This window comes from Neomonachus schauinslandi, chromosome X (assembly GCF_002201575.2).
Source record: "Neomonachus schauinslandi chromosome X, ASM220157v2, whole genome shotgun sequence".
NCBI lineage: Eukaryota > Metazoa > Chordata > Mammalia > Carnivora > Phocidae > Neomonachus > Neomonachus schauinslandi.
Genome location: NC_058419.1, coordinates 83,270,873 through 83,291,836, shown reverse-complemented (window position 1 = coordinate 83,291,836; position 20,964 = coordinate 83,270,873). Strand labels below are relative to the sequence as shown.

Sequence of the window (20,964 nt, the reverse complement as noted above, 5' to 3'; positions counted from 1 at the left end):
GAGCAAAGATACAGCAGCAAAATGGAAGAAGCCATATGGAAAGCTCACCAATAAGCAAACATGTAATTGCACCAAAACAACTGTGCCCAAGTATATCTTTACCTTCCTTTTGCTTCGGCCACTCCACTTATCTAGAAGCCTTTCTCCTCCTGATGGCTTATTTGTCCAATTATACCCACCCTTTAGCTCAAATTCCACTTCCTCTATGAACTCTTACCCTACCAGTCTCTTCTGAAGTACTGTCTCTTTCTCTTGAATTCTAATAGCAATTTCTGTCTGAATAATCCATTTGACAATCACCCTTCAGCCTGTGAAATCTCCTTTATTGCTTTTTTCTCCCCAAAAATGTATTGCTAATTAATTTGTCACACATGTGTCTTTTCTCCCCCATTTGACTGTATTCCCCTGAAGGGTAGGGTTTCTATCTTAGAGTTTGCCACAGCTTCCAGAATGCCTACCGTGGCTGGTAGTAGGGTCTCTTTAAATCTGTGTAGTTGATTTAAATAAAAACTTGAAAGAATAAATCTCTCTGGTTGAACAGGGCAGCCTGTTATGAAGGAGACAGAAAAACACCAGGTTAGGTAGGCCCTTGGTGTATATGGAATCATTTACTTCTCTTGGTAGCAAATAAGGAGACTGAGTCTTGCAGATATAAAATAAACTATATAAAATTATATAAAATAACCAGGGTGACACAGGTAATATGTAGCAGTGTCAGGATTTGAACCACAGACCCCTTCTCCTATGCCATTCTGCTTCAGTTGTCTGCAAAATTCTGTTCATGTGAGACACCTCTTTCTTTGATGATGTTTAGCTAGAGACATAACTCTCTTGAGGCTTTAGTACCAACCTAACAGTTCAGTGGCCCCTATTCCTTATAGCAGCAAATCTCCCTGTACCTTACCTCCTGACAATCAGCTTGAGGATCCGGAAGGAGCCTTTGATGAGGATGAGGGCCTCTTGGCGGGAGCCATACAATGGAGTGCCATTGATATTCACCAGCTCATCACCAGTCCTCATCTTCTGGGACAAGGCTGCCTTGCCCCCATCTTCAATCTGTGTTGCAGAGAACAGAACAGAAAGCAGGTGGGTGGTAAGATGACTCCTTACCCAAAATTCTACTTCCTGGTTCCTCCCAAACTCAGAGCCATAAGTAGTACTTGGGGGGAAGGCTCCAGGAAGCTCCAGGAAACAACTAAGAAGCTGATCACAGGCTAGTATTTATATTTAAAGAAGGCCAATCTTGGGCAAACCCTTGAGGAAGGAGGCAATACTGAAATAATGCAAGCTCTGCTCTGGAGGAATCCACGTCCTTCTGGGGAGACAAGCACTTCTCAATGAGAATGATGTTTGGAAGGAATGTGACAGTGTGAGCTGAAGTAGCAGGGTGGCATAGCAAAATGTGAACACAAATTAGAGCCAGAAGAGCTAGGCTCCAGAAAAATGACCTTTGGCAAGTCCTTTCCTATCTTGGGGCAGCCTTTGAAGTCTGATAAAGTTGAGTTTGAATCTTGGTTCTAGTACTTCCTAGCTTAGTGACCCTGAGCAAGTAACCTAACATCTTTATGTCTCAATTACCTGATAGAGGAAAATAAATAACAGAAGTACCTACCTCACAGGGCTGTTAGCATAGGGAATGTCTGAGAACATTTAAGTCCTCAATAAATGTGAGCTCTGATGAGTATAGCAAGGGAGTTGACTCTGAAGACCTTGAGCTTCAGCTCAATATTCTGTGAGCAGAATTGCTAATTCAAAAGATACAAAAGATGTACAGACAAAGTAACTGATCATGTGTCTATGCTCTTCAACAAGTGCCTAGTACAGTGCTTCTAGGGTATGGAACACAGTGGGCATTCACCAAAATCTGGAAACATAGGTGTTCACTGTACCATCACGGCCTACAGAATTACCATTGACCAAGGCAATCTTGGTAAGAGGGTAGTCAGGTTAGAGGGCATAGAAAGCAAAGGCAGATATAATAGCAGCTGGGGTAGGCAAAAGAAAAGCAAAGCAGAATGTCCCCCATGGGTCCTTGATTATGGCTACTTTTATATATAACATTCTTTGTACCACAAAGGTGAGTTCTACCTATTAGGACATCAATTCCATCCATGGTGGTAGGAGTCATCTCATCCATCCATTAATCATTCCTCAGATTTTTAGTGAATTTCTAGTATGCACAGGACAGCATGCTAAGTGCTATAGCTCCCAGCCTCAAGTTTAGGTTATGTCCGAAGTTCATATGTCCACAGAGATGGTTAGATAAAAAAGGTCCACCCCACTGACGGAATCAGGAAGAGATGTTTGTTTTTCTCCCAGGGGCAAGGAAGGTGAGGATGATTAAACCATACAATCTTTAGGGAAAGAAAGATTCTAAGTGGGGCAACCAAAGGCTGGTCTTTGCTGTAGGTGTTTTTACATTTCTACTCTTCTTCCAATCTTTTTCTCAGTCTTTTATAGAATCCCTCCAATCTATCCCTCACCATGCGAGTTAGAATATTGCTGAGCTTTAGGTTGGCCAGCTCATGCGTAATTTGGCAGTCGAGACCTCCTGAGTGCAGAGAAAAATGTTAATTCAGGATTTTAAAAAATCCCATCAAATAAATTGAAATTCTAAGTTAAATCACAGACTATTATTAAATTTATTGCTGCTAACCCAACAGTTTTTTTTTTTAATTAACCTTTGTCTGACAAATCATAGGTTAGCCAAGTGACATTGAATATATATACCTTTGTTCCAGTACCTGGGCCACCACTCAAGATAAAACAAGCCAATATTGGTAAATGGGGAACAACTCTCAGCAAATTAATTAGGATCAGATTCTTATTTCTATTGTCATTATCATTATTACTTCACAGTCACTGCTGCCTGCTGCCAAAAAAAAAAAAAGCAAAGTGCTGTACTTGAATTTCAGAAGTTCTATTTGAATGACTCATTTCTTTGGCATCCACAGAGGGCCCTCAGCATCAGGCAGGACTTTCAACAGGGATCAGCCATCTAAAAGGGCTTCCTTAGGCTAACAAAGAGCCACAAACAGGAGCCTAACTAATGAATGCTAATAGATTTTTCCTGTTGATGTACATTAGTCTTAATTCACTCTACCCATTTTTTATTCATACAACTCAATTATCCATATTACTGTCACCAATAGCAAGTCTCCCCTTCAATATGTGTTGATACTAAGTACCACCTCAAGTTAATTAAGCACTTTGTTACATCAACCAGATCTCTGTTTATTCTAGGCCAGAAAATGAAACGGGGGAACCTTTTAAACAAAAATGCTTAATTATTGCTGCAGCAAAAGTTTCAGCGTTTTGCATTCCCTACTGCCATTTGGGCTGCCATTGGGTCCTTGCAGGAACTCTTTCCTGGACTAGAGCCTCAGGCCGACTATGAATGCCCCTTTTCTTTTTTTAAAAGATTTTATTTATTGAGACAGAGAGAGAGCGGGGGGGTCGGGGGGGAGGACAGAGGGAGAGGGAGAATCTCCAACAGACTCCTCACCGACATGGAGCCGGATGTGGGGCTCGATCCCACAACCCTGAGATCATGACCTGAGCCAAAACCAAGAGTCGGATGCTTAACCGACTGAGCCACCCAGGTGCCCCATATGCCCCTTTTCTGTTTCCTGCCCCTTCTCAGTCACTACAGCATCCTCCTTAGGACAGATGTGTTGAGTGTAATAATACAATTTTAGCACAAGTGCAAGAACTTGCAGACAACAAACCAGTAAATTATGGGCACCTGGCACAGTCCCAGAGTCCAGATGGGTCCAGATCAGGAAATGAAACTCCATTTGATTGAAGATCCCTTGGACTATACTCCAAACTCGCCCTTTCCCAGACCCAGGGCATTTACCGAGCTATATAACTGATTCCTTCTTACTTCTCCTGACTTTTTAATGCTTTTAAAAATTATTGTTCACTAGTCTTTCCTGCACTCCACCCCTAGATTCCAGCATGTCTTCCATTTATTGTTTTGCCTCCTGACAGCCAGTTCTCCAGGTCAGTGGCTCCACCACACATTTGTTTATATAGAAGATAAAGCAGCGGCTTCCTTTCCTATCAAGGATAAGGAATAAAAAGGAAAGGAAGGAAGAAAGGAGGGGAAGGAGGGAGGGAGGGAAGAAGATGTATGTATTCTTTTATAAAATGTTTTCTTTCCCCTTTCCACTGCCCCATGTACAAGTCTGGCTGAGGCTCAGGAAAGATGTGAATCAACAAACTTGCTGAGAATAACACGCCCTGCTTGAGGGGCTGTGTAGCATCATCTGATGCCGCTCATTCAGTAAGGCTGATCAACTTGACCAGTTCTTCCTGAATCAGACTTTTAGGGTGGCTTTTTTGTTTCATTTCAAGTGTTGTGAATTCTCAGATTGTACCCAGACGCACTGGAATGTCAGTATAAACACATATCACAAAGCCCAATGTAAACGATGGTTACCTTATGTGTCATTTTGGTTTATCCAAGTGATTGCTGGGCTAAGCAGTGAGTGGCCCAAGTAATTGAAAATGGATTGCATAAAGGTCATATAACCAAAAGCCAGCTGGTGTCTGGAAAATTGGGAAGAGCTGATTGACCTTGGATAAGTCCCTTTCCCCTCTTGTGGCTTCTTTTACCCTTACTGATAAAAGGTGGGGGGTCTGACTAGATGATCTCTGAGGGCTTTGGAGCGCTGACATTCAGTGACCTGTGAACAGTTAACAAAATCATGCATTATCCTTCTGCTGACACAGGTAATCCCGGCCTTTTGCCCCATTATACTTTGTCTTCACCCATGTTTCACTCCTTCAAAACTGACTAATTAACATCCATCTCTCATTTCCCTGTGGTCGTTATCCATTGTTTTGGAGTGGTCCATCAAGGCTGGAACACTTAAAAAAGCACAGTTGGGACACTGAGAGAAAGAGATTCCTGGAGCCCTATTTTGTGCTAATGAGCTAGCGATTTGGAAATTTTTGATGGATCTCCAATGAAGCATGAAGTGCTCTGATAGCTGTCAACAAAGTGACAAGCTGGCCCCTTGAGAGTAAAGGCAAAGAAAAATGGACATAACAACACTTACTGGCTTTCTAGTAATAGCTTTTATTTAGTCTGATACTAGCAGATACTTGCTTGGGGATTTTGAATAAACTTGGGAGATATGAGAGAGTGAAGGAAAGAAAAGTTAAATAAGGTTTAGCCTAAAAAAAATGTAGTCAGCAGGAGAAACATCATCTGCAACAATAACCAACAGGTATTGAAAGCTTATTATAATAGTGTAAGAGCCGCATTAAAAATCAATGGTGTGATTGTGAATACCTCAGCTTGCTACAAGAAATTTATTGGAAAAAACAGGCATTGACTGAAACTTTCCTGGCCAGTTCTAAGAGCCTCTGGCCAAATTACCAGCCCACACTCCTACCTCGACCAGCTTGTCTATAGTCTAAGAAGGCAAACAACAGAGTTAATTGTTTAAATTGATTTATTTTTTTGCAAATAGAAAAGGTCCACCCGGAATAGTAGTTGTATTGCTTAAAAAAACAGAACATCCTCTGAATGTCTTCTTAGCACCCTTTAAAAGATTTTCAAGTTTTTAATAACATTCTAGACACCCCTTCAGCAATTCGGTCTTTCTGGGGAATCCACTGAGAGAAAATGTAGAGAGGGAGATAAGCTGGATTTAAGAAGTCTAACTATGAGAAAGGAGGATCACCAAATAGTAGATAAAGTCTGCACTTATTCTGAAACTTAGTTTGAAATCTTAAGCAGACCACAGGTTGGGGACTGTCTGTTTCTGATCAGCCTTCTCTCCCATATTGGTATCCCTTAGAATCTGATGCTAGGAGAGATTACTCAGAGTGCCCTGGACAGAGAAGACAGAGGCTTTGAAACTTCTGCAATCTCTGCCACGGCTTTCAACAGTCTGATGCCAGGCTGCAGACATAGTGACTGCCCTAACTTCTCTGTCTTAGAAACTCTCTCCCTTCAAAATCCCTCTCGAATTTCCAAAGTAGTCTAGATTACAAAACAAGAAACTCTGCTGTTCCTCATCTTCCCTAGGTTACCCAAAGCAAAACAGAAAACAAAACCTGTCTCTTAAACGAGAGTCCAAAAACAACCACCAGTTAAAAAGATGTAAGTGGGCCTGGTTCTGTGTGGTAATCCCTGTATGCAGATAGCTTGAGGAGGTGGCCACCAAGGGGGGAGATACTCTTTCCCTCTACCAGCTAAGAAGCAGATGCCCAAATCCTACATAAGGCTGCCCCAGAGTGTCAAGTTCTGTGGATCAGGCTCACTGATCTTGGACCAGTGGAACTATGCTATGCTCCAAAGCATGACCTATTCCTATAGACAGCACCTTCCTCCCCAGCTGCTTAATCACCATCTAGTTAACTAATCCTCACAACAAAGGTCCTCTAAGAAGCGGATCATTAAATTTCCCTAGGGATTGGCCCAAGTCAAATGCTAAGTATCTTTGCCAAAAAATCAGTCAGTCCAGAGCCAAGCTCTGTTCTAGGAATTTGGTGATGAGGAAAGGAGTAGAGAGTCAAAAGCGCTGTACCCTACATCAGCAACCAAAAGCAAGTTACCATCAGTGACTCCTACCAAGTCTGATCATCCTGCTGTCTTCATAAATCAAGTAAGGGGGAACAAACATCACTGTGCAAGAGTAAGCTCAGGGTTTCTTATATTACACTAAATATCCTCACTGGGGTCCTGTTCACACTTTGTCAACTCTAGCCATTTATTTACACTGAAGTCTTTTGCTGATATTAATATTATCAGTGTTCATCAAAAATGTCAGCTTTTGGTGGTTTAGTACAATGATCTCCAGAGTAGGGTGTATATATATCCCAGGCTATGCACAAGATGATCCACTGGAAGGGGATATATTTGAACTTCTGTTTATATTTACATTTATCTAAAATAATTTAAAAGTCAAGCGTTATTAATATTTAATATTGGTGGTAGTAAATTATAACATTCACAAATAAAATTATGTGTCCTGGGGACACATACTCAAAATATTTTTGCTGGTGTAAATTTTTACTAAAACACTTCTCCAAATCATAGACTTAAATGAGAGGGCTAAAACCAAAGGACTTTTGAGGAAAACATGAGAATATCTTTGTGACCTTGAGGTAGGCAAAGATTTCTTTAAAAAAAATTTTTATCTTTTAATTTAAATTCAATTAATTAACATATAAGTATTATTAGTTTCAGAGGTAGAGGTCAGTGATTCATCAGTCTTATACCCAGTGCCTATTACATCACGTGCCCTCCTTAATGTCCATCACCCAGTTATCCCATCCCCCAACCCCCTCCCCTCCAGCCACCCTTAGTTTGTTTCCTATGATAAAGAGTCTCTTATGGTTTGTCTCCCTCTCTGATCTGTCTTGTTTTATTTTTTCTTCTCTTCCCCAATGATCCTCTGTTTTGTTTCTTAAATTCCACATATGAGTGAGATCATATGATAATTGTCTCTGGTTGACTTATTTCGCATAGCATAATACCCTCTAGTTCCAACCATATCGTTGCAAATGGCAAGATTTCATTTTTTGATGGCTGAGTAGTATTCCACTGTATATATCTATACCACATCTTCTTTATCTATTCATCTGTTGATGGACATCTGGGCTCTTTCCATAGTTTGGCTATTGTGGACATTGCTGCTATAAACATTGGGGTGCAGGTGCCCCTTTGGATTGCTACATTTGTATCTTTGGGGTAAATACCTAGTAGTGCAATTGTTGGGTCATAGGGTAGTTCTATTTTCAGCTTTTTGAGGAACCTCCATACTGTTTTCCAGAGTGGCTGTACCAGCTTTCATTCCCCCCAACAGTGTAAGAGGGTTCGCCTTTCTCTGTATCCTTGCCAACATCTGTCGTTTCCCGACTTGTTCATTTTAGCCATTTTGACCAGTGTGAGGTGGTATCTCATTGTCTGGGCAAATATTTCTTGGACCGGATGCAAAAAGCAATAACCATAAAAGAAAGAGTGCTATATTGGAGTTCACCAAAATAAAAAAATATATTATATTCATCAAAAATGTCACTAAAAAGTGAAAAGACAAGTCACAGAATAGGAAAAAAATATTTATAATACATATATCTGACAAAGGATTTGTATCCAGAATATGAAAAGAACGTCTACAAATCAATAAGAAAAACACAACCAATTAACATTTGGCAAAAGACTTGAACAGGCACTTCACCAAAGATAGCCAAATGCCAAGTAGACATATGAAAAGGTGCTTAATATCATTTTTCATCAGAGAAATGCAATTTAAAATCACAGTAAAATATTAGTACACATCCACTAGAATACTTAAAAAAACTGAAAATACCATGTATTGGCAGGAACATATAACATTTGAACTCTACATTGCTGGTGGGAGTGTAAAATTGTACAGCCACTGTAGAAGTCTGTATGCCCTCTGTTGAACCCAGAAATTCCACACTTAGGGATACCCAAGAGAAAGAAGTGCAGGTGTCCACAAAAAGATGTGATAGGATATATTTTAGATTTATTTTTTTATATATCTATATTTTTATTTTTTATATTTTATTTTTAGCTTTATTCATAATAGACCAAAAATAGGAACAACGCCAATGTCCATCAAAACACACAGATTACAAGAGCTTGGGAAGATGGCAGAATAGGAGGACCCTGGGCTCATCTCATCCCACATTACTACTAGGTATCATACGCATCCACGTCAATAAACAGGAGAGTGATCTGAAGACTGGCAGAACAAACTCTAGGTTGTCCAATTTGTTGGCATACATTTTTCATAATATTCTCTTATGATTGACTGTATTTCTGTGGTGTTGGTTATTATTTCTCCTTTCTCATTTGTGATTTTATTTATTTGAGTTCTTTTTATTTCTTGATAAGTCTGGATAGGGGTTTATCAGTTTTTTCAAGGAATCAGCTCCTGGTTTCATTAAGGTTCTTTTAGTTTCTGTATCATTTATTGCTGCTCTAATCTTTATTATTTCCTACCTTCTGCTGGTTTTAGGTTTTGTTTGTTGTTCTTTTCCTAGATTCTTTAGGCATAAGGTTAGGTTGTTTATTTGAAATTTTTCTTGCTTCTTGAGATAGGCCTGTATTGCTATAAACTTCCATTTTAGAACTGCTTTTGCTGTATCCCAGAGGCTTTGGACTGTATGTTTTCATTTTCATTAGTTTCCATGTACTTTTTTTATTTTTCCTGATTTCCTGGTTGACCCATTCATTGTTTTGTAGCATGTTATTTAACCTCCATGTATTTGTGGTCTTTCCAGATTTTTTCTTGTAGTTGACTTCTAGTTTCACAGCATTATGGTGAGAAAAGGTGCATGGTATGACTTCAGTCTTCTTGAATTTGTTGAGGCTGGTTTTGTGGGCTAATATGTGATCTATTCTGGGGAATATTGCATGTGTACTTGAAAAGAATGTGTATTCTGCTGTTTTAGAATGGAATGTTCTGAATATATCTGTTAGGTTCGTCTGTTCCCATGTGTCATTCAAAGCTATTGTTTCTTGTTGATATTCTATCTGGATCATCTGTCCATTGATGTGAATGGGGTGGTAAAGTCCCCTAGTATTATTGTATTATCATCAATTAGTTCCTTTATGTTTGTTATTAACTGTTTTATGTATTTGGGCACTCAGAATATTAGTTATCTCTGGAGTGGGTGTACTGAATGTGAAGGCACATGAGTGTTATTTCAGCGGTGCTGGAAATGTTTTACATATTGATCTGGGTGCTGATTACCTGGAACTATACATATCTAAAAATTCATTGAGATTTGTGCATTTTACTGTGTGTGTGTGTATATATATGTGTATATATACACATATATATACATATATACACACATACAGATATATAATATACATATACATATATATAACACATATATATATACACATATATATGTTATTCCTTAACTTAAGACTTTCAAAATAAGGACCACTAGATTACAGATTATATTTCTAAGGTAGAACCAGGTACTGTTGTCACATACTCATAGCTTTAATCAAGGCAGAGCATTTCACTTTAAAGGGTAATCCTTCACAATAGGGCTATAATTTATGAGTGCCCCCATTGTTCCATCTGCTTTGAGATGCTGTTCATCAAGTGAATGATTTCAATAGGAAATGAAAATGAAGACAAACACTTCATTTTTTTCATCCGCCAACTGGTAAAGGTGAAGAGGTTTTTTTTTTTCCCACCAACTAATTTCTATCTTGACATACCATAAAAATGGAATCAATCCCTTATCTGATCTTGGAGCCATCTACTTCTGCTCTGCCTGTTTATCCCAGATATGCCTCTTGCTCGTGGTCCTCAGAGTTCCTAATACCCATTCCGAGAAGCAGAACTGATCAGGCAACAGCCACACTGGCAACTATTTCTTCTTCTGGCATCAATCATTACCTCCTCCTATTGGATTGTCTATGCTTCTTGGCTGTCTACTAAACTATGAATTTCAGTGGTACAAGTGAGCAAAGAACCTTGCAAAGTTGATGTAGTCGAGAGTTCAGGGAGGACTGGGTGCAAGAAAGTAGAGGAAAGGGTATGGTAGTACGTTAAAGACTGTTCCTGACTTCTGGAAGCAGTTGCCAGCAATGAGAGTCACTGTATACAATCATGATATAAGCTTCCTCGTATGGGGTTAAAACAGTCTAAGACAAACCAGAAGGCCCATAGGATGCCCCCCAGCATTAAGACAGCGTGGCGTGCAAATCTAGCGTGTGAGCCTACATGGCTGGAAAGACCAAGAGTCTTTTTCATACCACCTAATATAAAACTGCTGGAAATAGGATATATGAACTTATTGGCATTTATGAACTGTGCATTGAATGCATGTAAGAGATGCCCCAATTAAGAGAAAAATGGGCATTAAATTCCACCAGATTACTAGAGAGAGATGGAAATAATTCTACTTGGATTAACATAACCTTTATTTCTCCAGCATCAACCCATTGTTGATGTTAAAACTATTCAAGTTGATCCAAAGCATCTTTTTCACTTTACAGCTGAATGTGAGTAAGTTAGATACAGCCTTTCAGCCCAAGAGGATGTGATTAACTATCCGGAATCTGAACCATCCCAAAGCCAGGTTCACTCAATAACTCATTGCTGGTTCCCTGAAGCCATTTATTTATAACCCATTATGCAAAAAGCCAAAGACAGTTTCTAAAGAGTGCACATATCCAACATTAGTCATTTCTGACTGGAAAAAGACCAAAGGACTAACACCCTTCAGGAATGGGACAAAAGGCTGCCTTTGGAAGCCACTCAGCCTACTCTACTGTCTGGAAACCCCTTGTCTAGCTTACTGGGCACCCACGTGCCCTCTACCAGATGTGGACAAAGGGAAAGGGAGCTTGCTTTCTCCTTTCCACAGCTGGGCCCCTGCATTCTGCTCCCAGAACATTGTTTGCCTCTGCCCAGGCCTCCTTTCCCCAGCAGTGATTTTAATCTTTGGTCTTCGCTTAGCCCTCTGAACAGTGTTAGATGAAGAAGGGGGAAGAGGGGCATTTAATTTCCTCCCATGCTTCTGCATAACTGCTATTAAAGCAAACCATTCCCACAGAATCTACCAAGGTATACATGTATGTTGCAAAGGCAATAACAATAATATGCTTTACTGACCCTAGGACAGATCCAATTTTAAATTAAACTGACACACTTGCTGTTGCTTTCACATAGTGCTGCAAATCTGGGAACAAATAAGCCATCACACTGTTCTGTTCCAAGCAACTGTCCTGTTCACATGGTGATTGAGAAGTGACACATACCTATCTCTTTCCCGCTCAGCAAGATGTGTCAAGTAACACAAAGTAAAACCGGGTTTCCACCGTTGAAAAAAAAAAAGGGAAAGAAAATACACTCAGTTGTTTGTGTGTTCGCGTTGGGTAGGGACTCTTACATCAGACTGCATTTCCCTTTGCAACGGCAGGATTAGATGGAGAAGGAAATGAAGCAGGAAATGGTGGGCATCTGAGTTCAAGATCTGGGAAATCAATAAAGGTAGAGCAGTATAGAAGCCCTTCTCCTGGTAGCAGGCTTGCTTTTCAGGTTGAGGCTGGTCGAAAAGAAAGAACCTGAGTTTTAAATTATTTGAGTACAGTTGACGCACACCGTTACATTAGTTTCGGGTGTACAACATGGTGATTCGACAACTCTGTATGGTGTGCTGTGCTCACAAGTGTAGCTACCATCTGTCACCATACGATGCTATTACAATAACACCGTGTTCCCTATGCTGTGCCTTTTATTCCTGTCGCTTATTCATTCCATAGCTGGAAGCCTGTACCTCCCACTCCTCCTCACCCATTTTGCCCAACCCCCCACCCCCTCCTCTCTGGCAAATTTTTAGCTCCTGTCCCTGCTCATTCCCACTTTCTAATCTTAAACACAAGGATAGAACCCTGCACCTTCTCCTGTAATGGTTGACACCTTCTGACAGCAGCCTCCACAAACCTTGGCACTGAGAGGGCTCCTCATAGCCAAGGTCACCCTGGTGCTTTCCCTCCTCCCTCTAGACTTCCTGCCTCGCTCCCTAACCACCTCTCCTGAGTACACACTCTCTTCCATCCACACTTCTTTCTCCCCCAGGCATCTGAAATTGTTTTGTCTGTCTTAGCCTCTTCCCCACCCCCCACCGGGGCCTCTTCCTGGGTTTCTTATGGGCAAACATCAAGCACCCCTATCATTAACATCTGGCACTTATGTTCACTAATTAAATCAGACAGGGAGACCAAGGAATGATTCTTACAATGTAAATAGCAGAAGATTAGAAGCACTACACAATCTGGTCATGCCTGCCTTTTTGGCCTCATTTCCTACACACACTGCAGTCATACTGAACTTTCTGTTCTTCAGAGAGGTCAAACCCATCCTCATCTAGGACCTTTGCACTTGCTGTTCTCTCTATTGAGAACATTCTTTGTCTAGGTCCTTATGTAGCTCCTTTCATCATGCAAGTGTCAGCTCAAAGGCTACCTCCTCGGAGAAGCCTTCCCAGACCACCAAGATAAAGTAGACTCCTCTCTTTCCCCAACCCTGATCCCCATCATCCTCCATCACATTATTTTATTTTCTTCATAGAAGTTATCATTTTATGTAATTGCATGTATTTCTGTATATGTTTACTTTCTGCCGGGATACTTCCATTATAGTGGTAAAAACAGTCACACTATCTTTTTAGAGCCCTGTTGCTGGCACCTAAGAAAACAAATGTCTGTATTGAGCACATGGTAGTTGCTCAATAAATATTTGTTGAAAGGAGAATTAAAAGACTTTCAGGATATCATCCTACTCATTTGCCGGATTCTGGACAAGTAACATTTTCACTTCACTTATCAGACAGCTGTGGTTCATGGATGTTATGCGACTTGCCCAAGATTGAGAATCTATTAGACTTAGGATATTTTGTTTTGTGTGGATGTGACAAAACATTTTTGTTTTCCATGGGTATACTGCTACTCATGATCCTTAACTAGCAATGCAGAGTTCTGGTTAAAGAGGCACTTTAAGGGCACCTCCCACTCCTGCTTGTGTTCCCTTCTTGCTGTGTCTCTCTCTGTCAAATAAATAAATAAAATCTTAAAAAAAAAAATAAAGAGGCACTTTAAGTCTCCAAGCCTTTTTATTTTTCTTTTTAGAGAGAGAGAGAGCACGAGAGCGCGAGCAAGCGGGGTGGGGGGAGAGGCAGAGGGAGAGGGAGAGAGAGAATCTTAAGCAGGCTCCACACCCAGCGCAGATCCTGATGCAGGGCTCGATCTCACGATCCTGAGATCATGACCTGAGCTGAAATCAAGAGTCCGACGCTTAATCAACTGAGCCACCCAGGCGCCCCAAGTCTCCAAGTCTTTTAAAAAGCATTATTATTATTGGCTCAGAATATTCCAAAATAATTATGCTTTGCAATAATTTTCTCCTGTTTGTGGTGAATGCCCAGTGGGGACTGTTAGACTCTTAATGCGATGGGAGGAATGAAGCTTTTAAGTAAACTTAGGTGCATGGTAACAATACCTTATATCCATCCATATATGATTCTACTTCGTTTTTAACATTCTCAGCCTGAGGAAGTTAATTTAAAACACACACAAGCCCTTACAAACAGACCATGAACACTGGGAGATTTAACTGCTCCCAGCATCTGGGAATTCAAAGTAACATCTACTCCACCTTCTTGTGTACAGACATTACAACAGGCCCTTTCAGTCTACCATCCCTGAAAATTTTAAGAGCAAATCCAGACGATAGGTTTAAACTAGATTTTAATTTGATTTAGTGCTTAGTTAACCAATTCCCTCAGACCCCTAAAAAGGTGTATGGCGGCAGGGGGTGGGGGGCTCAACAATGTCTGAATGAGAGTTTACCCTAACCCAATTTCGTGTGACTATAGTTCCTTCCTTAAAGGCCATTTGTTTAGTGTTTAAGCGTGTAGTAGTTTAGTGTTTATCCCTTTGTGAGGCTTTTCATATAAACAAATTCACAAGTCAGGAAAAAAAAAAGCCTTTGTCAAGGCAGGTTTCCGGATTTGGGGCTTGGAAAATATGGCCACCCTGATAGGACTAAAAAAGTTTAAGTAACTGTAGAGTACACATTTGGCACTAATGGACAATAAGTGACAGGGAAGTTTTGTCAGGTCTGATTCAGATTACCTGTGGCTGCTGTGAATTATATGGAATTACACAGAGTTTAATGGTTCTCTGGCAATTTGCCTTGGCTCAGTGCCAAGGCAGCTAATGCTTCAGTCAAACTGCTGTCCCCACCCCCACCCCAAGACGATTTCTGTTCCTGTCTATGTCTTGAGTGTATCTGTAATGAAGCCTTCAACGACACCCTCATACAAATGCCAACTTTTTTTCTTCTTCTCTGTCACTTTCTTTTCCTTCTTTATGGCCGGGTACATTAACTGCTCCTGTAGCTTTGCCGAGACAAACTGCCTGGCTAGCCTTTGTGAAGAGCTTTTACGGTTTGATTAAAAAGGAGGAGCCAACAGTGAGAAGATGAGAACAGGGCAAACATGAGTTGGCCCTATCCCTTTCCTCTGCAGTGCCATTAGCTAGATCTATTTCACCCTGATTGGCCTGGCTCTTAGACCCACCCTGCAGCATGACGTCAGATAGCAGCAAACGGTTCAGGAATACATCCCACCGAAGGCAGGTAACCCACCTGACGAAGAGAATCCCATTGCATGGCAAGTGACCTCCTCTCTTTAGGAACCCAACTGGCTCTGAAGCTGGGATTCTGCCACAGATCGCTGGCCTCCCTTTTAACGGAGTTGGCACAGTGGACAAAGGCCAAGAGCACAAACAAAAGCCAGACAAGTCCTCCGCAAACTTGCAAAACTGGCATGTACAACTCTGAGGTGCCATCATCCTGTAGATGGCAAGCATTCTGGGTCCAGTTCCTCTCATGGATCCCTGTTCACCCCTGCCCCCCCCCCAAAACTTCACCAGGGGCTTCAGCACTAGCACCTCCTGCTTTTCAGCTAAGGTGATTCCTAGCCTCCATGTCCAGCTGATTCTAAAGTCACATTTACCAGCCTCACTAAGGAGAAAGCTCATTTTAAAGAGACTAGCTGCCATAGAACCAGCAGGAGGGAAGGGCAGAAACCACAGGATTCCTACTCTGCGCTGATTGCTGCTAACTCATTTCAGCTGCTAAGGGGAGGCCCTGTTGGGGGAGCCGGGAGAGGAAATGGGTTCCATGTACAGTCCACTTTAAATTGTTCACAATTGCGTGCTCAAAAATAGTCTCTACTAAACATTTAGCACGTCCATTAGCACAAGTCATAAAGCTTTAGGCTTTGCTGCACTGTTGGCCCAAACTGCCTAAGTTGCTTCCCTATGGCAAAGACCATTAAATGGTTGGCAAATCAGATACATGCAGGAAGGAAAAAGGAGCTCCAAGGATGGTTAAACCTGGGCCCAGGAAGGATGGCTTAATAGGACTTTTATGCACATAAAGAATGTAGAGGGTAAGGACCAGCTGTTCTTAATTTTGATTGAAAGCAGAGCAAGGGGGAAAGAAACTGAAATTGCAATGTGAGAGACTGATGTTAGCAAGAAGGAAGAACTTCCTGCCAGAGAAGGTAGGTAAATACTAGACTGAGTGGCTGGTCAGTGACGGTTGAGGAATTTCCTTCTTTGGAGGGGCTCTTCTGTCTGAGCTATTTCTGTGTGGTCCTTCCAGAGTGTGAGTGTGGGGGTAGGGAGGGGGAGGAAGAAAGAGAGACAGCAGAGGTCCAATTCAGTCCTTCTCAACACTCAGAATCTCGTATTTGTAATGTTCAAGGATCTGTAACTGGGATCACTGAGGCTTAAAAAAGAGAGAGAAGAAAAGGAACAAGCAGCCTGTTGCTCATCTCAAATGTTTAGATTTACCCCAACTCTCCAGCCCTTTCCAAGAGCCAAGCTTTTGCCCTGGTCCCCACAATCTCAGGAAAGAAATTGAAGACTTGTGTTTGGCTCCCTAGGGCCATGCATATGGGAACAATATTTTCTGAACCCAAAAGCAGGACATGGTCTGACAATTGTATTTATGGGGACAAAAGGACAGAATATGTGAAATCAGAGCTGTCCCAGGAAATGCGGGACGTATGGTCTCCATAGCTACATATTATCTCTTTCTAAGGGTCCTGACACAGGAGGGAGTTAATTAAAACTGTGTCATGTGGTTTGGGGTCTGGGTTTGTTCCTTGTCTGTGGCAAGATCAGTTAGAACTGTGAAAAAAGTGAGGGTCATAATAAGCCCAGCACAAATTCTTGCTGTGCAGGTTGGAGAAAGAGGTAATGTATATATCCTCTCTGGCATCCCCAACTCTAAAACTTAGCAGAAGCAGGCACATGCTACACAGGGTGTGTCTGTTCTCACTCACTCAACTATAAATAATGCCGTAGAGTTATAGAGGGGAAGCATGTACTCTTGGGCAAGGGATCCTATTCATGCATGCATTTGTTCATTCGTTCAAGCAGTGGTTCTCAAAAGTGTGCTCCCCGAACCAGCACCATCTCCAGGGAGCTTGTTAGAAATGCAAATTTCCAGGACCCACTCTAGGTCTAATGAGTCACAAACTCTAGGGGTGGGCCCCAGCAATCTGTGTTTTAATCCGCTGGGGGCGATTGTGATAAACTTTATTTTTTTTAAGATTTATTTATTATTTGAGAGAGAGAGAGAGACAGAGGTAGCGTGAGAGAGCATGAGCGGGGAGGAGAGGGAGAAGCAGGCCCTCTGCTGAGCAGGGAGCCAGCCCAACGTGGGGCTCGATCCCAGGACCCCGGGATCATGACCTGAGCCGAAGAAGTCGCTTAACCGCCTGAGCCACCCAGGCGCCCCTGTGATAAACTTTTAAGTTGTGAAAATCCCTAGATAAGAAGTCCTAGTGGCAATGCTCACACTGCCAACCAGCAGTGGCACCATTAACCCAAAGGACCAACGCCACAGGCTGTTTGGTAGGTCCATCGGTATCTCTGCCAATTCAGCCTATAATGCCTCTCACATTTCCCGAATCATGGAATAGCCAGATTCTTACTACATATCAAATTACTCGAAGCCTGGGTTTCCAGGAGGTAATACAGCTTATCTGGTCCAATACGCCTTTTTCAAATAGGCCAAAGGCCCTTTGGGTTATCTATATCCTACTCAGGCACACACACTCCTTTGAGTGTTCTGCGTATATTTTAGCTCTTAGCCCCGATCTGGGTTTCAATGAACTGACTGGAGCTCACCAAGCCAGGAACATTTTATGGTTAACAGCATTATTTTTATTTTTAAGCAAACACAGATGAAAGAGTCCCTGCTGAAAAGAGCAGCCATTAATGCTAGCATTTATGCATTTACTGACATTAAATTACAATAAAATAAAACAAATTCATTGTTTCACCTCAGTTCAAACTGATAAATTGCTGTAATCAACAGGCAACCCGTTCACAAATGTTTGCTTGAAAGGAGAAGAAATGCTTCCAGGTGAGATTTATCAAAGTGAAGGGCCCTAAGGACCAGATCTTGTTAAGTGCCACCTGGTTCTCCCCCAGAGCATCAGTCAGTGAAGGAAAAGCTATCTCAACACAGCTTCCCAGTTAGAATCATTGACGTCTAGCTGCCAAAAGAGCTGCTGGTTAAGTTAGGGAAGTGGCATAGCATTTAAGAACAACATACATGAGGTAAATTTCTGGGTTGACAGTGATCTATATATTGGTAGGGGCTTGGGATATACAAAGATACACTGAAGATTTGTAAAGTTCGTTGTATGTATGTAAATTTTACTTCAAAAGAAAAGAGAATTGCAAACAAACATCAGTGGTATGCATGCTGGAATATTTATAGGGACCTATACTGACATCAATTTACTTTGAAATGTATCAGAAAATAATAGGGATTGATGGATAGAGGGAATCAATACATGAATAGATAATGTGATAAAGCAAATATAGTAAAATGTTAATAGTAGAATCTAAATGATGGGTATACGAGTGTTTAAGGTAAAATTCTTTAAGTTTTCCTGTATGTTTGAAAACTTTTGTTCTAAAATATCAGAATCACAAACAGGCAAGAAAAATGCTCCTGGATTTAATTGTCTGAAAGACCTCTCATTAATTTATTCATTCCACAAACAATATACATGAGCTGAGACTCTCTGTGCTAGGCCCTAGTTCAAATCCTGGCTCCACCATTTAGTGGTATTAACCTTGGGCAAGTCACTCCACCACTCTGAAACTTGCTTCCTTATCTGTTACATGGGGAGAACACCGTCCTCAGAGTGGTTAATTGTTGGAATTACATTTAAATGGCTGAGCTCTTAATGAGAGCTATATTGAGTAAGGAGCTCTCAATGAAGTGCAGCTTGTTCCTCACTCCCTTGAGACCCACAGGGTCTCAACCTTGGAAAATCTCTCAGGGCAACTTCAACTTAATTGCTGAGCACTTTTTGTTTCTTGGGAATTGTCTGCAGCTTGGGCCAAGACCTTAGATTATGGTGTTTGTATAGGACTCAAATGTTTTTAACTGATTCGCCTGACATTCAACCATGTTTTGGTTTGGAAACCCCCCTTTGCAAACAAATAAACAAAAAAGCTAGAAAGCAACTTTTTCCTTTGAAGAGAGTATAAAGCAAAATTTAAGAAAAATAATGAAGCTGGAATGTGGTCTAAGGTAGTTCTGCCACACCCATTTGAGCCCATGCTCAAAATGCTTGATAGCACACTTGCTCATCATCTCCCACAGCTCTGGCATCTTTACCAGCTCCTGGATGAGTCCCAAAACAAAAGGAGCCCTACCATTTGGAGAACATGCACACCCCTTCTTGGTTTCCGTTTATTTTCTGAAAGGATTCTCTCAGCACTCTTCCACTTAATGCAGATCACATCACTAATTGGTGTGCAAGAGGGGAAGCCTTCCATTCTTCAAGGCCAGGCCCATCCAAGTGGTTGTCTCGGGCTTTTGTGAGTCCCTTAGCTGGTTTGGGGCAACGGGGGACGGCTGTGTCCCCCAGGAAAGCACTGTCAAACAGTGGGTCCCGGGAATGCAACCTGAGAACAGGCAGGTGGCTAGGTACCTCAGGAGGTAATAAAGCACAGAGTCTGCCAAAGAGCAGAAATTTGGGCCCGAGAGGCTGTCCAGGAGGGTGCTTTATGAGCCTGCTGAACAGCAATGCTCTTCATAGCACAGGAAACCATGCACCAAAAGTGCAGCAGACTCTCTAGTGGTCAAATCCAATCAGGCTCTAATTAAGACATTTTAAGAGGCAGCTGTGGGCAGCAGAGATCTCCACAGAAGAGTGATCAGAAAGACCTTTCATTAATTAATTCATTCCACAAACAACATCCATGAGCTGAGACTCTACTCTGGGCTAGGCACCAATTCAAATCCTAGTTCTGCCACTTAGTAGCAGTATGACCTTGGGCAAGGTACTATCACTGGGACTCAACATCTAACCCTGAGGTTTGGTCCAAGGATTAGATTCTACAGACTTTATATACCCCATCGTCACAGCGCCACCAGCAGGGATTACACAGTTCAGGGAGCTGATGAGGTCAATGAAAACAGCACTTGAAGAAACGAAAAGGTTGCTTTATATTTAAAGTATATTTTGTCATTTTAAAAATGCACACAAACCCTTTATAAATATAGTTTTAAAGTGTGTTCAGATGGCAGTGTATGATAGGGGATTGTAATTTTTAATTGTAGGATATGTGAGACTCTACGGTCCTAAATAATCTTTTCTGCAAAAGCTGATACACATGCCCCAATCAGTTATCAGGGGCTTAATCTTCTGCAGTTGCCAGAGGATATGCTATGGAAGATCATGAAGGCACTAGAGGATACTGTTCTGCCAGCAAGGGTCAGTGTTCAATGACAATTTGAGACCCCATTATGCATGGAGATGCTCAGATTTCAGACTGTAGATGTGGACTGGAAGCTCTGGGGAGTATGTGTGGGTTAACCACAACATATGGAGAGAAGGGAAAAAAGAATTCATCACCCATGGTTTATTCATTGTTTTTTACAGACTCTACTCCTTAGTTTTCTCCTAAAGTACAAAGTAAGAAGGCTGTTTGGAGGTTCTGCTCTACATGTATCTACATTATATGGTACATTTCTTATCTTCTTATTGCTTTATAAGGTCCTGACACTACCCCATTCCTTCCCCATGTAGCCTGGATAGGTCAGTAACTCCTGTGTACTCCCAAAGTACTCTGCACACACCTCTACTGTTCCATGCACTTACCACATTGTATTGAAGCTGTCTGTTCATGGGCCCATCTCCTGCTCTCTTGGAGGCTCCCTGAGGGCAGAGACTAAGTTTTTTCTCATATCTGTGTCTCCGGCACCTATGGGTGCTTAGTAGAATCTTGTTGAACTGTTTAGGGGAACTTCAGGTTATTTTTTAAGTTTTTATTTTAATTCCAGTTAGTTTACAGTGTTGTATTAGTTTCAGGTGTACAAGATAGTGATTCAACAATTCCATACA

General features: G+C 41.4%; 1 protein-coding gene across 1 annotated transcript in view; it reads right to left on the bottom strand.

The window, feature by feature from the left end:
- The window catches only part of SHROOM4 (shroom family member 4), a 223,845-nt gene that overhangs the window by 116,234 nt on the left and 86,647 nt on the right, over window positions 1-20,964 (bottom strand). Inside the window, exon 2 of the mRNA XM_021678717.1 lies at window positions 905-1,056. Coding sequence (XP_021534392.1) covers window positions 905-1,056 — 152 coding nt within the window. The remainder of the gene's footprint in view (window positions 1-904; window positions 1,057-20,964) is intronic.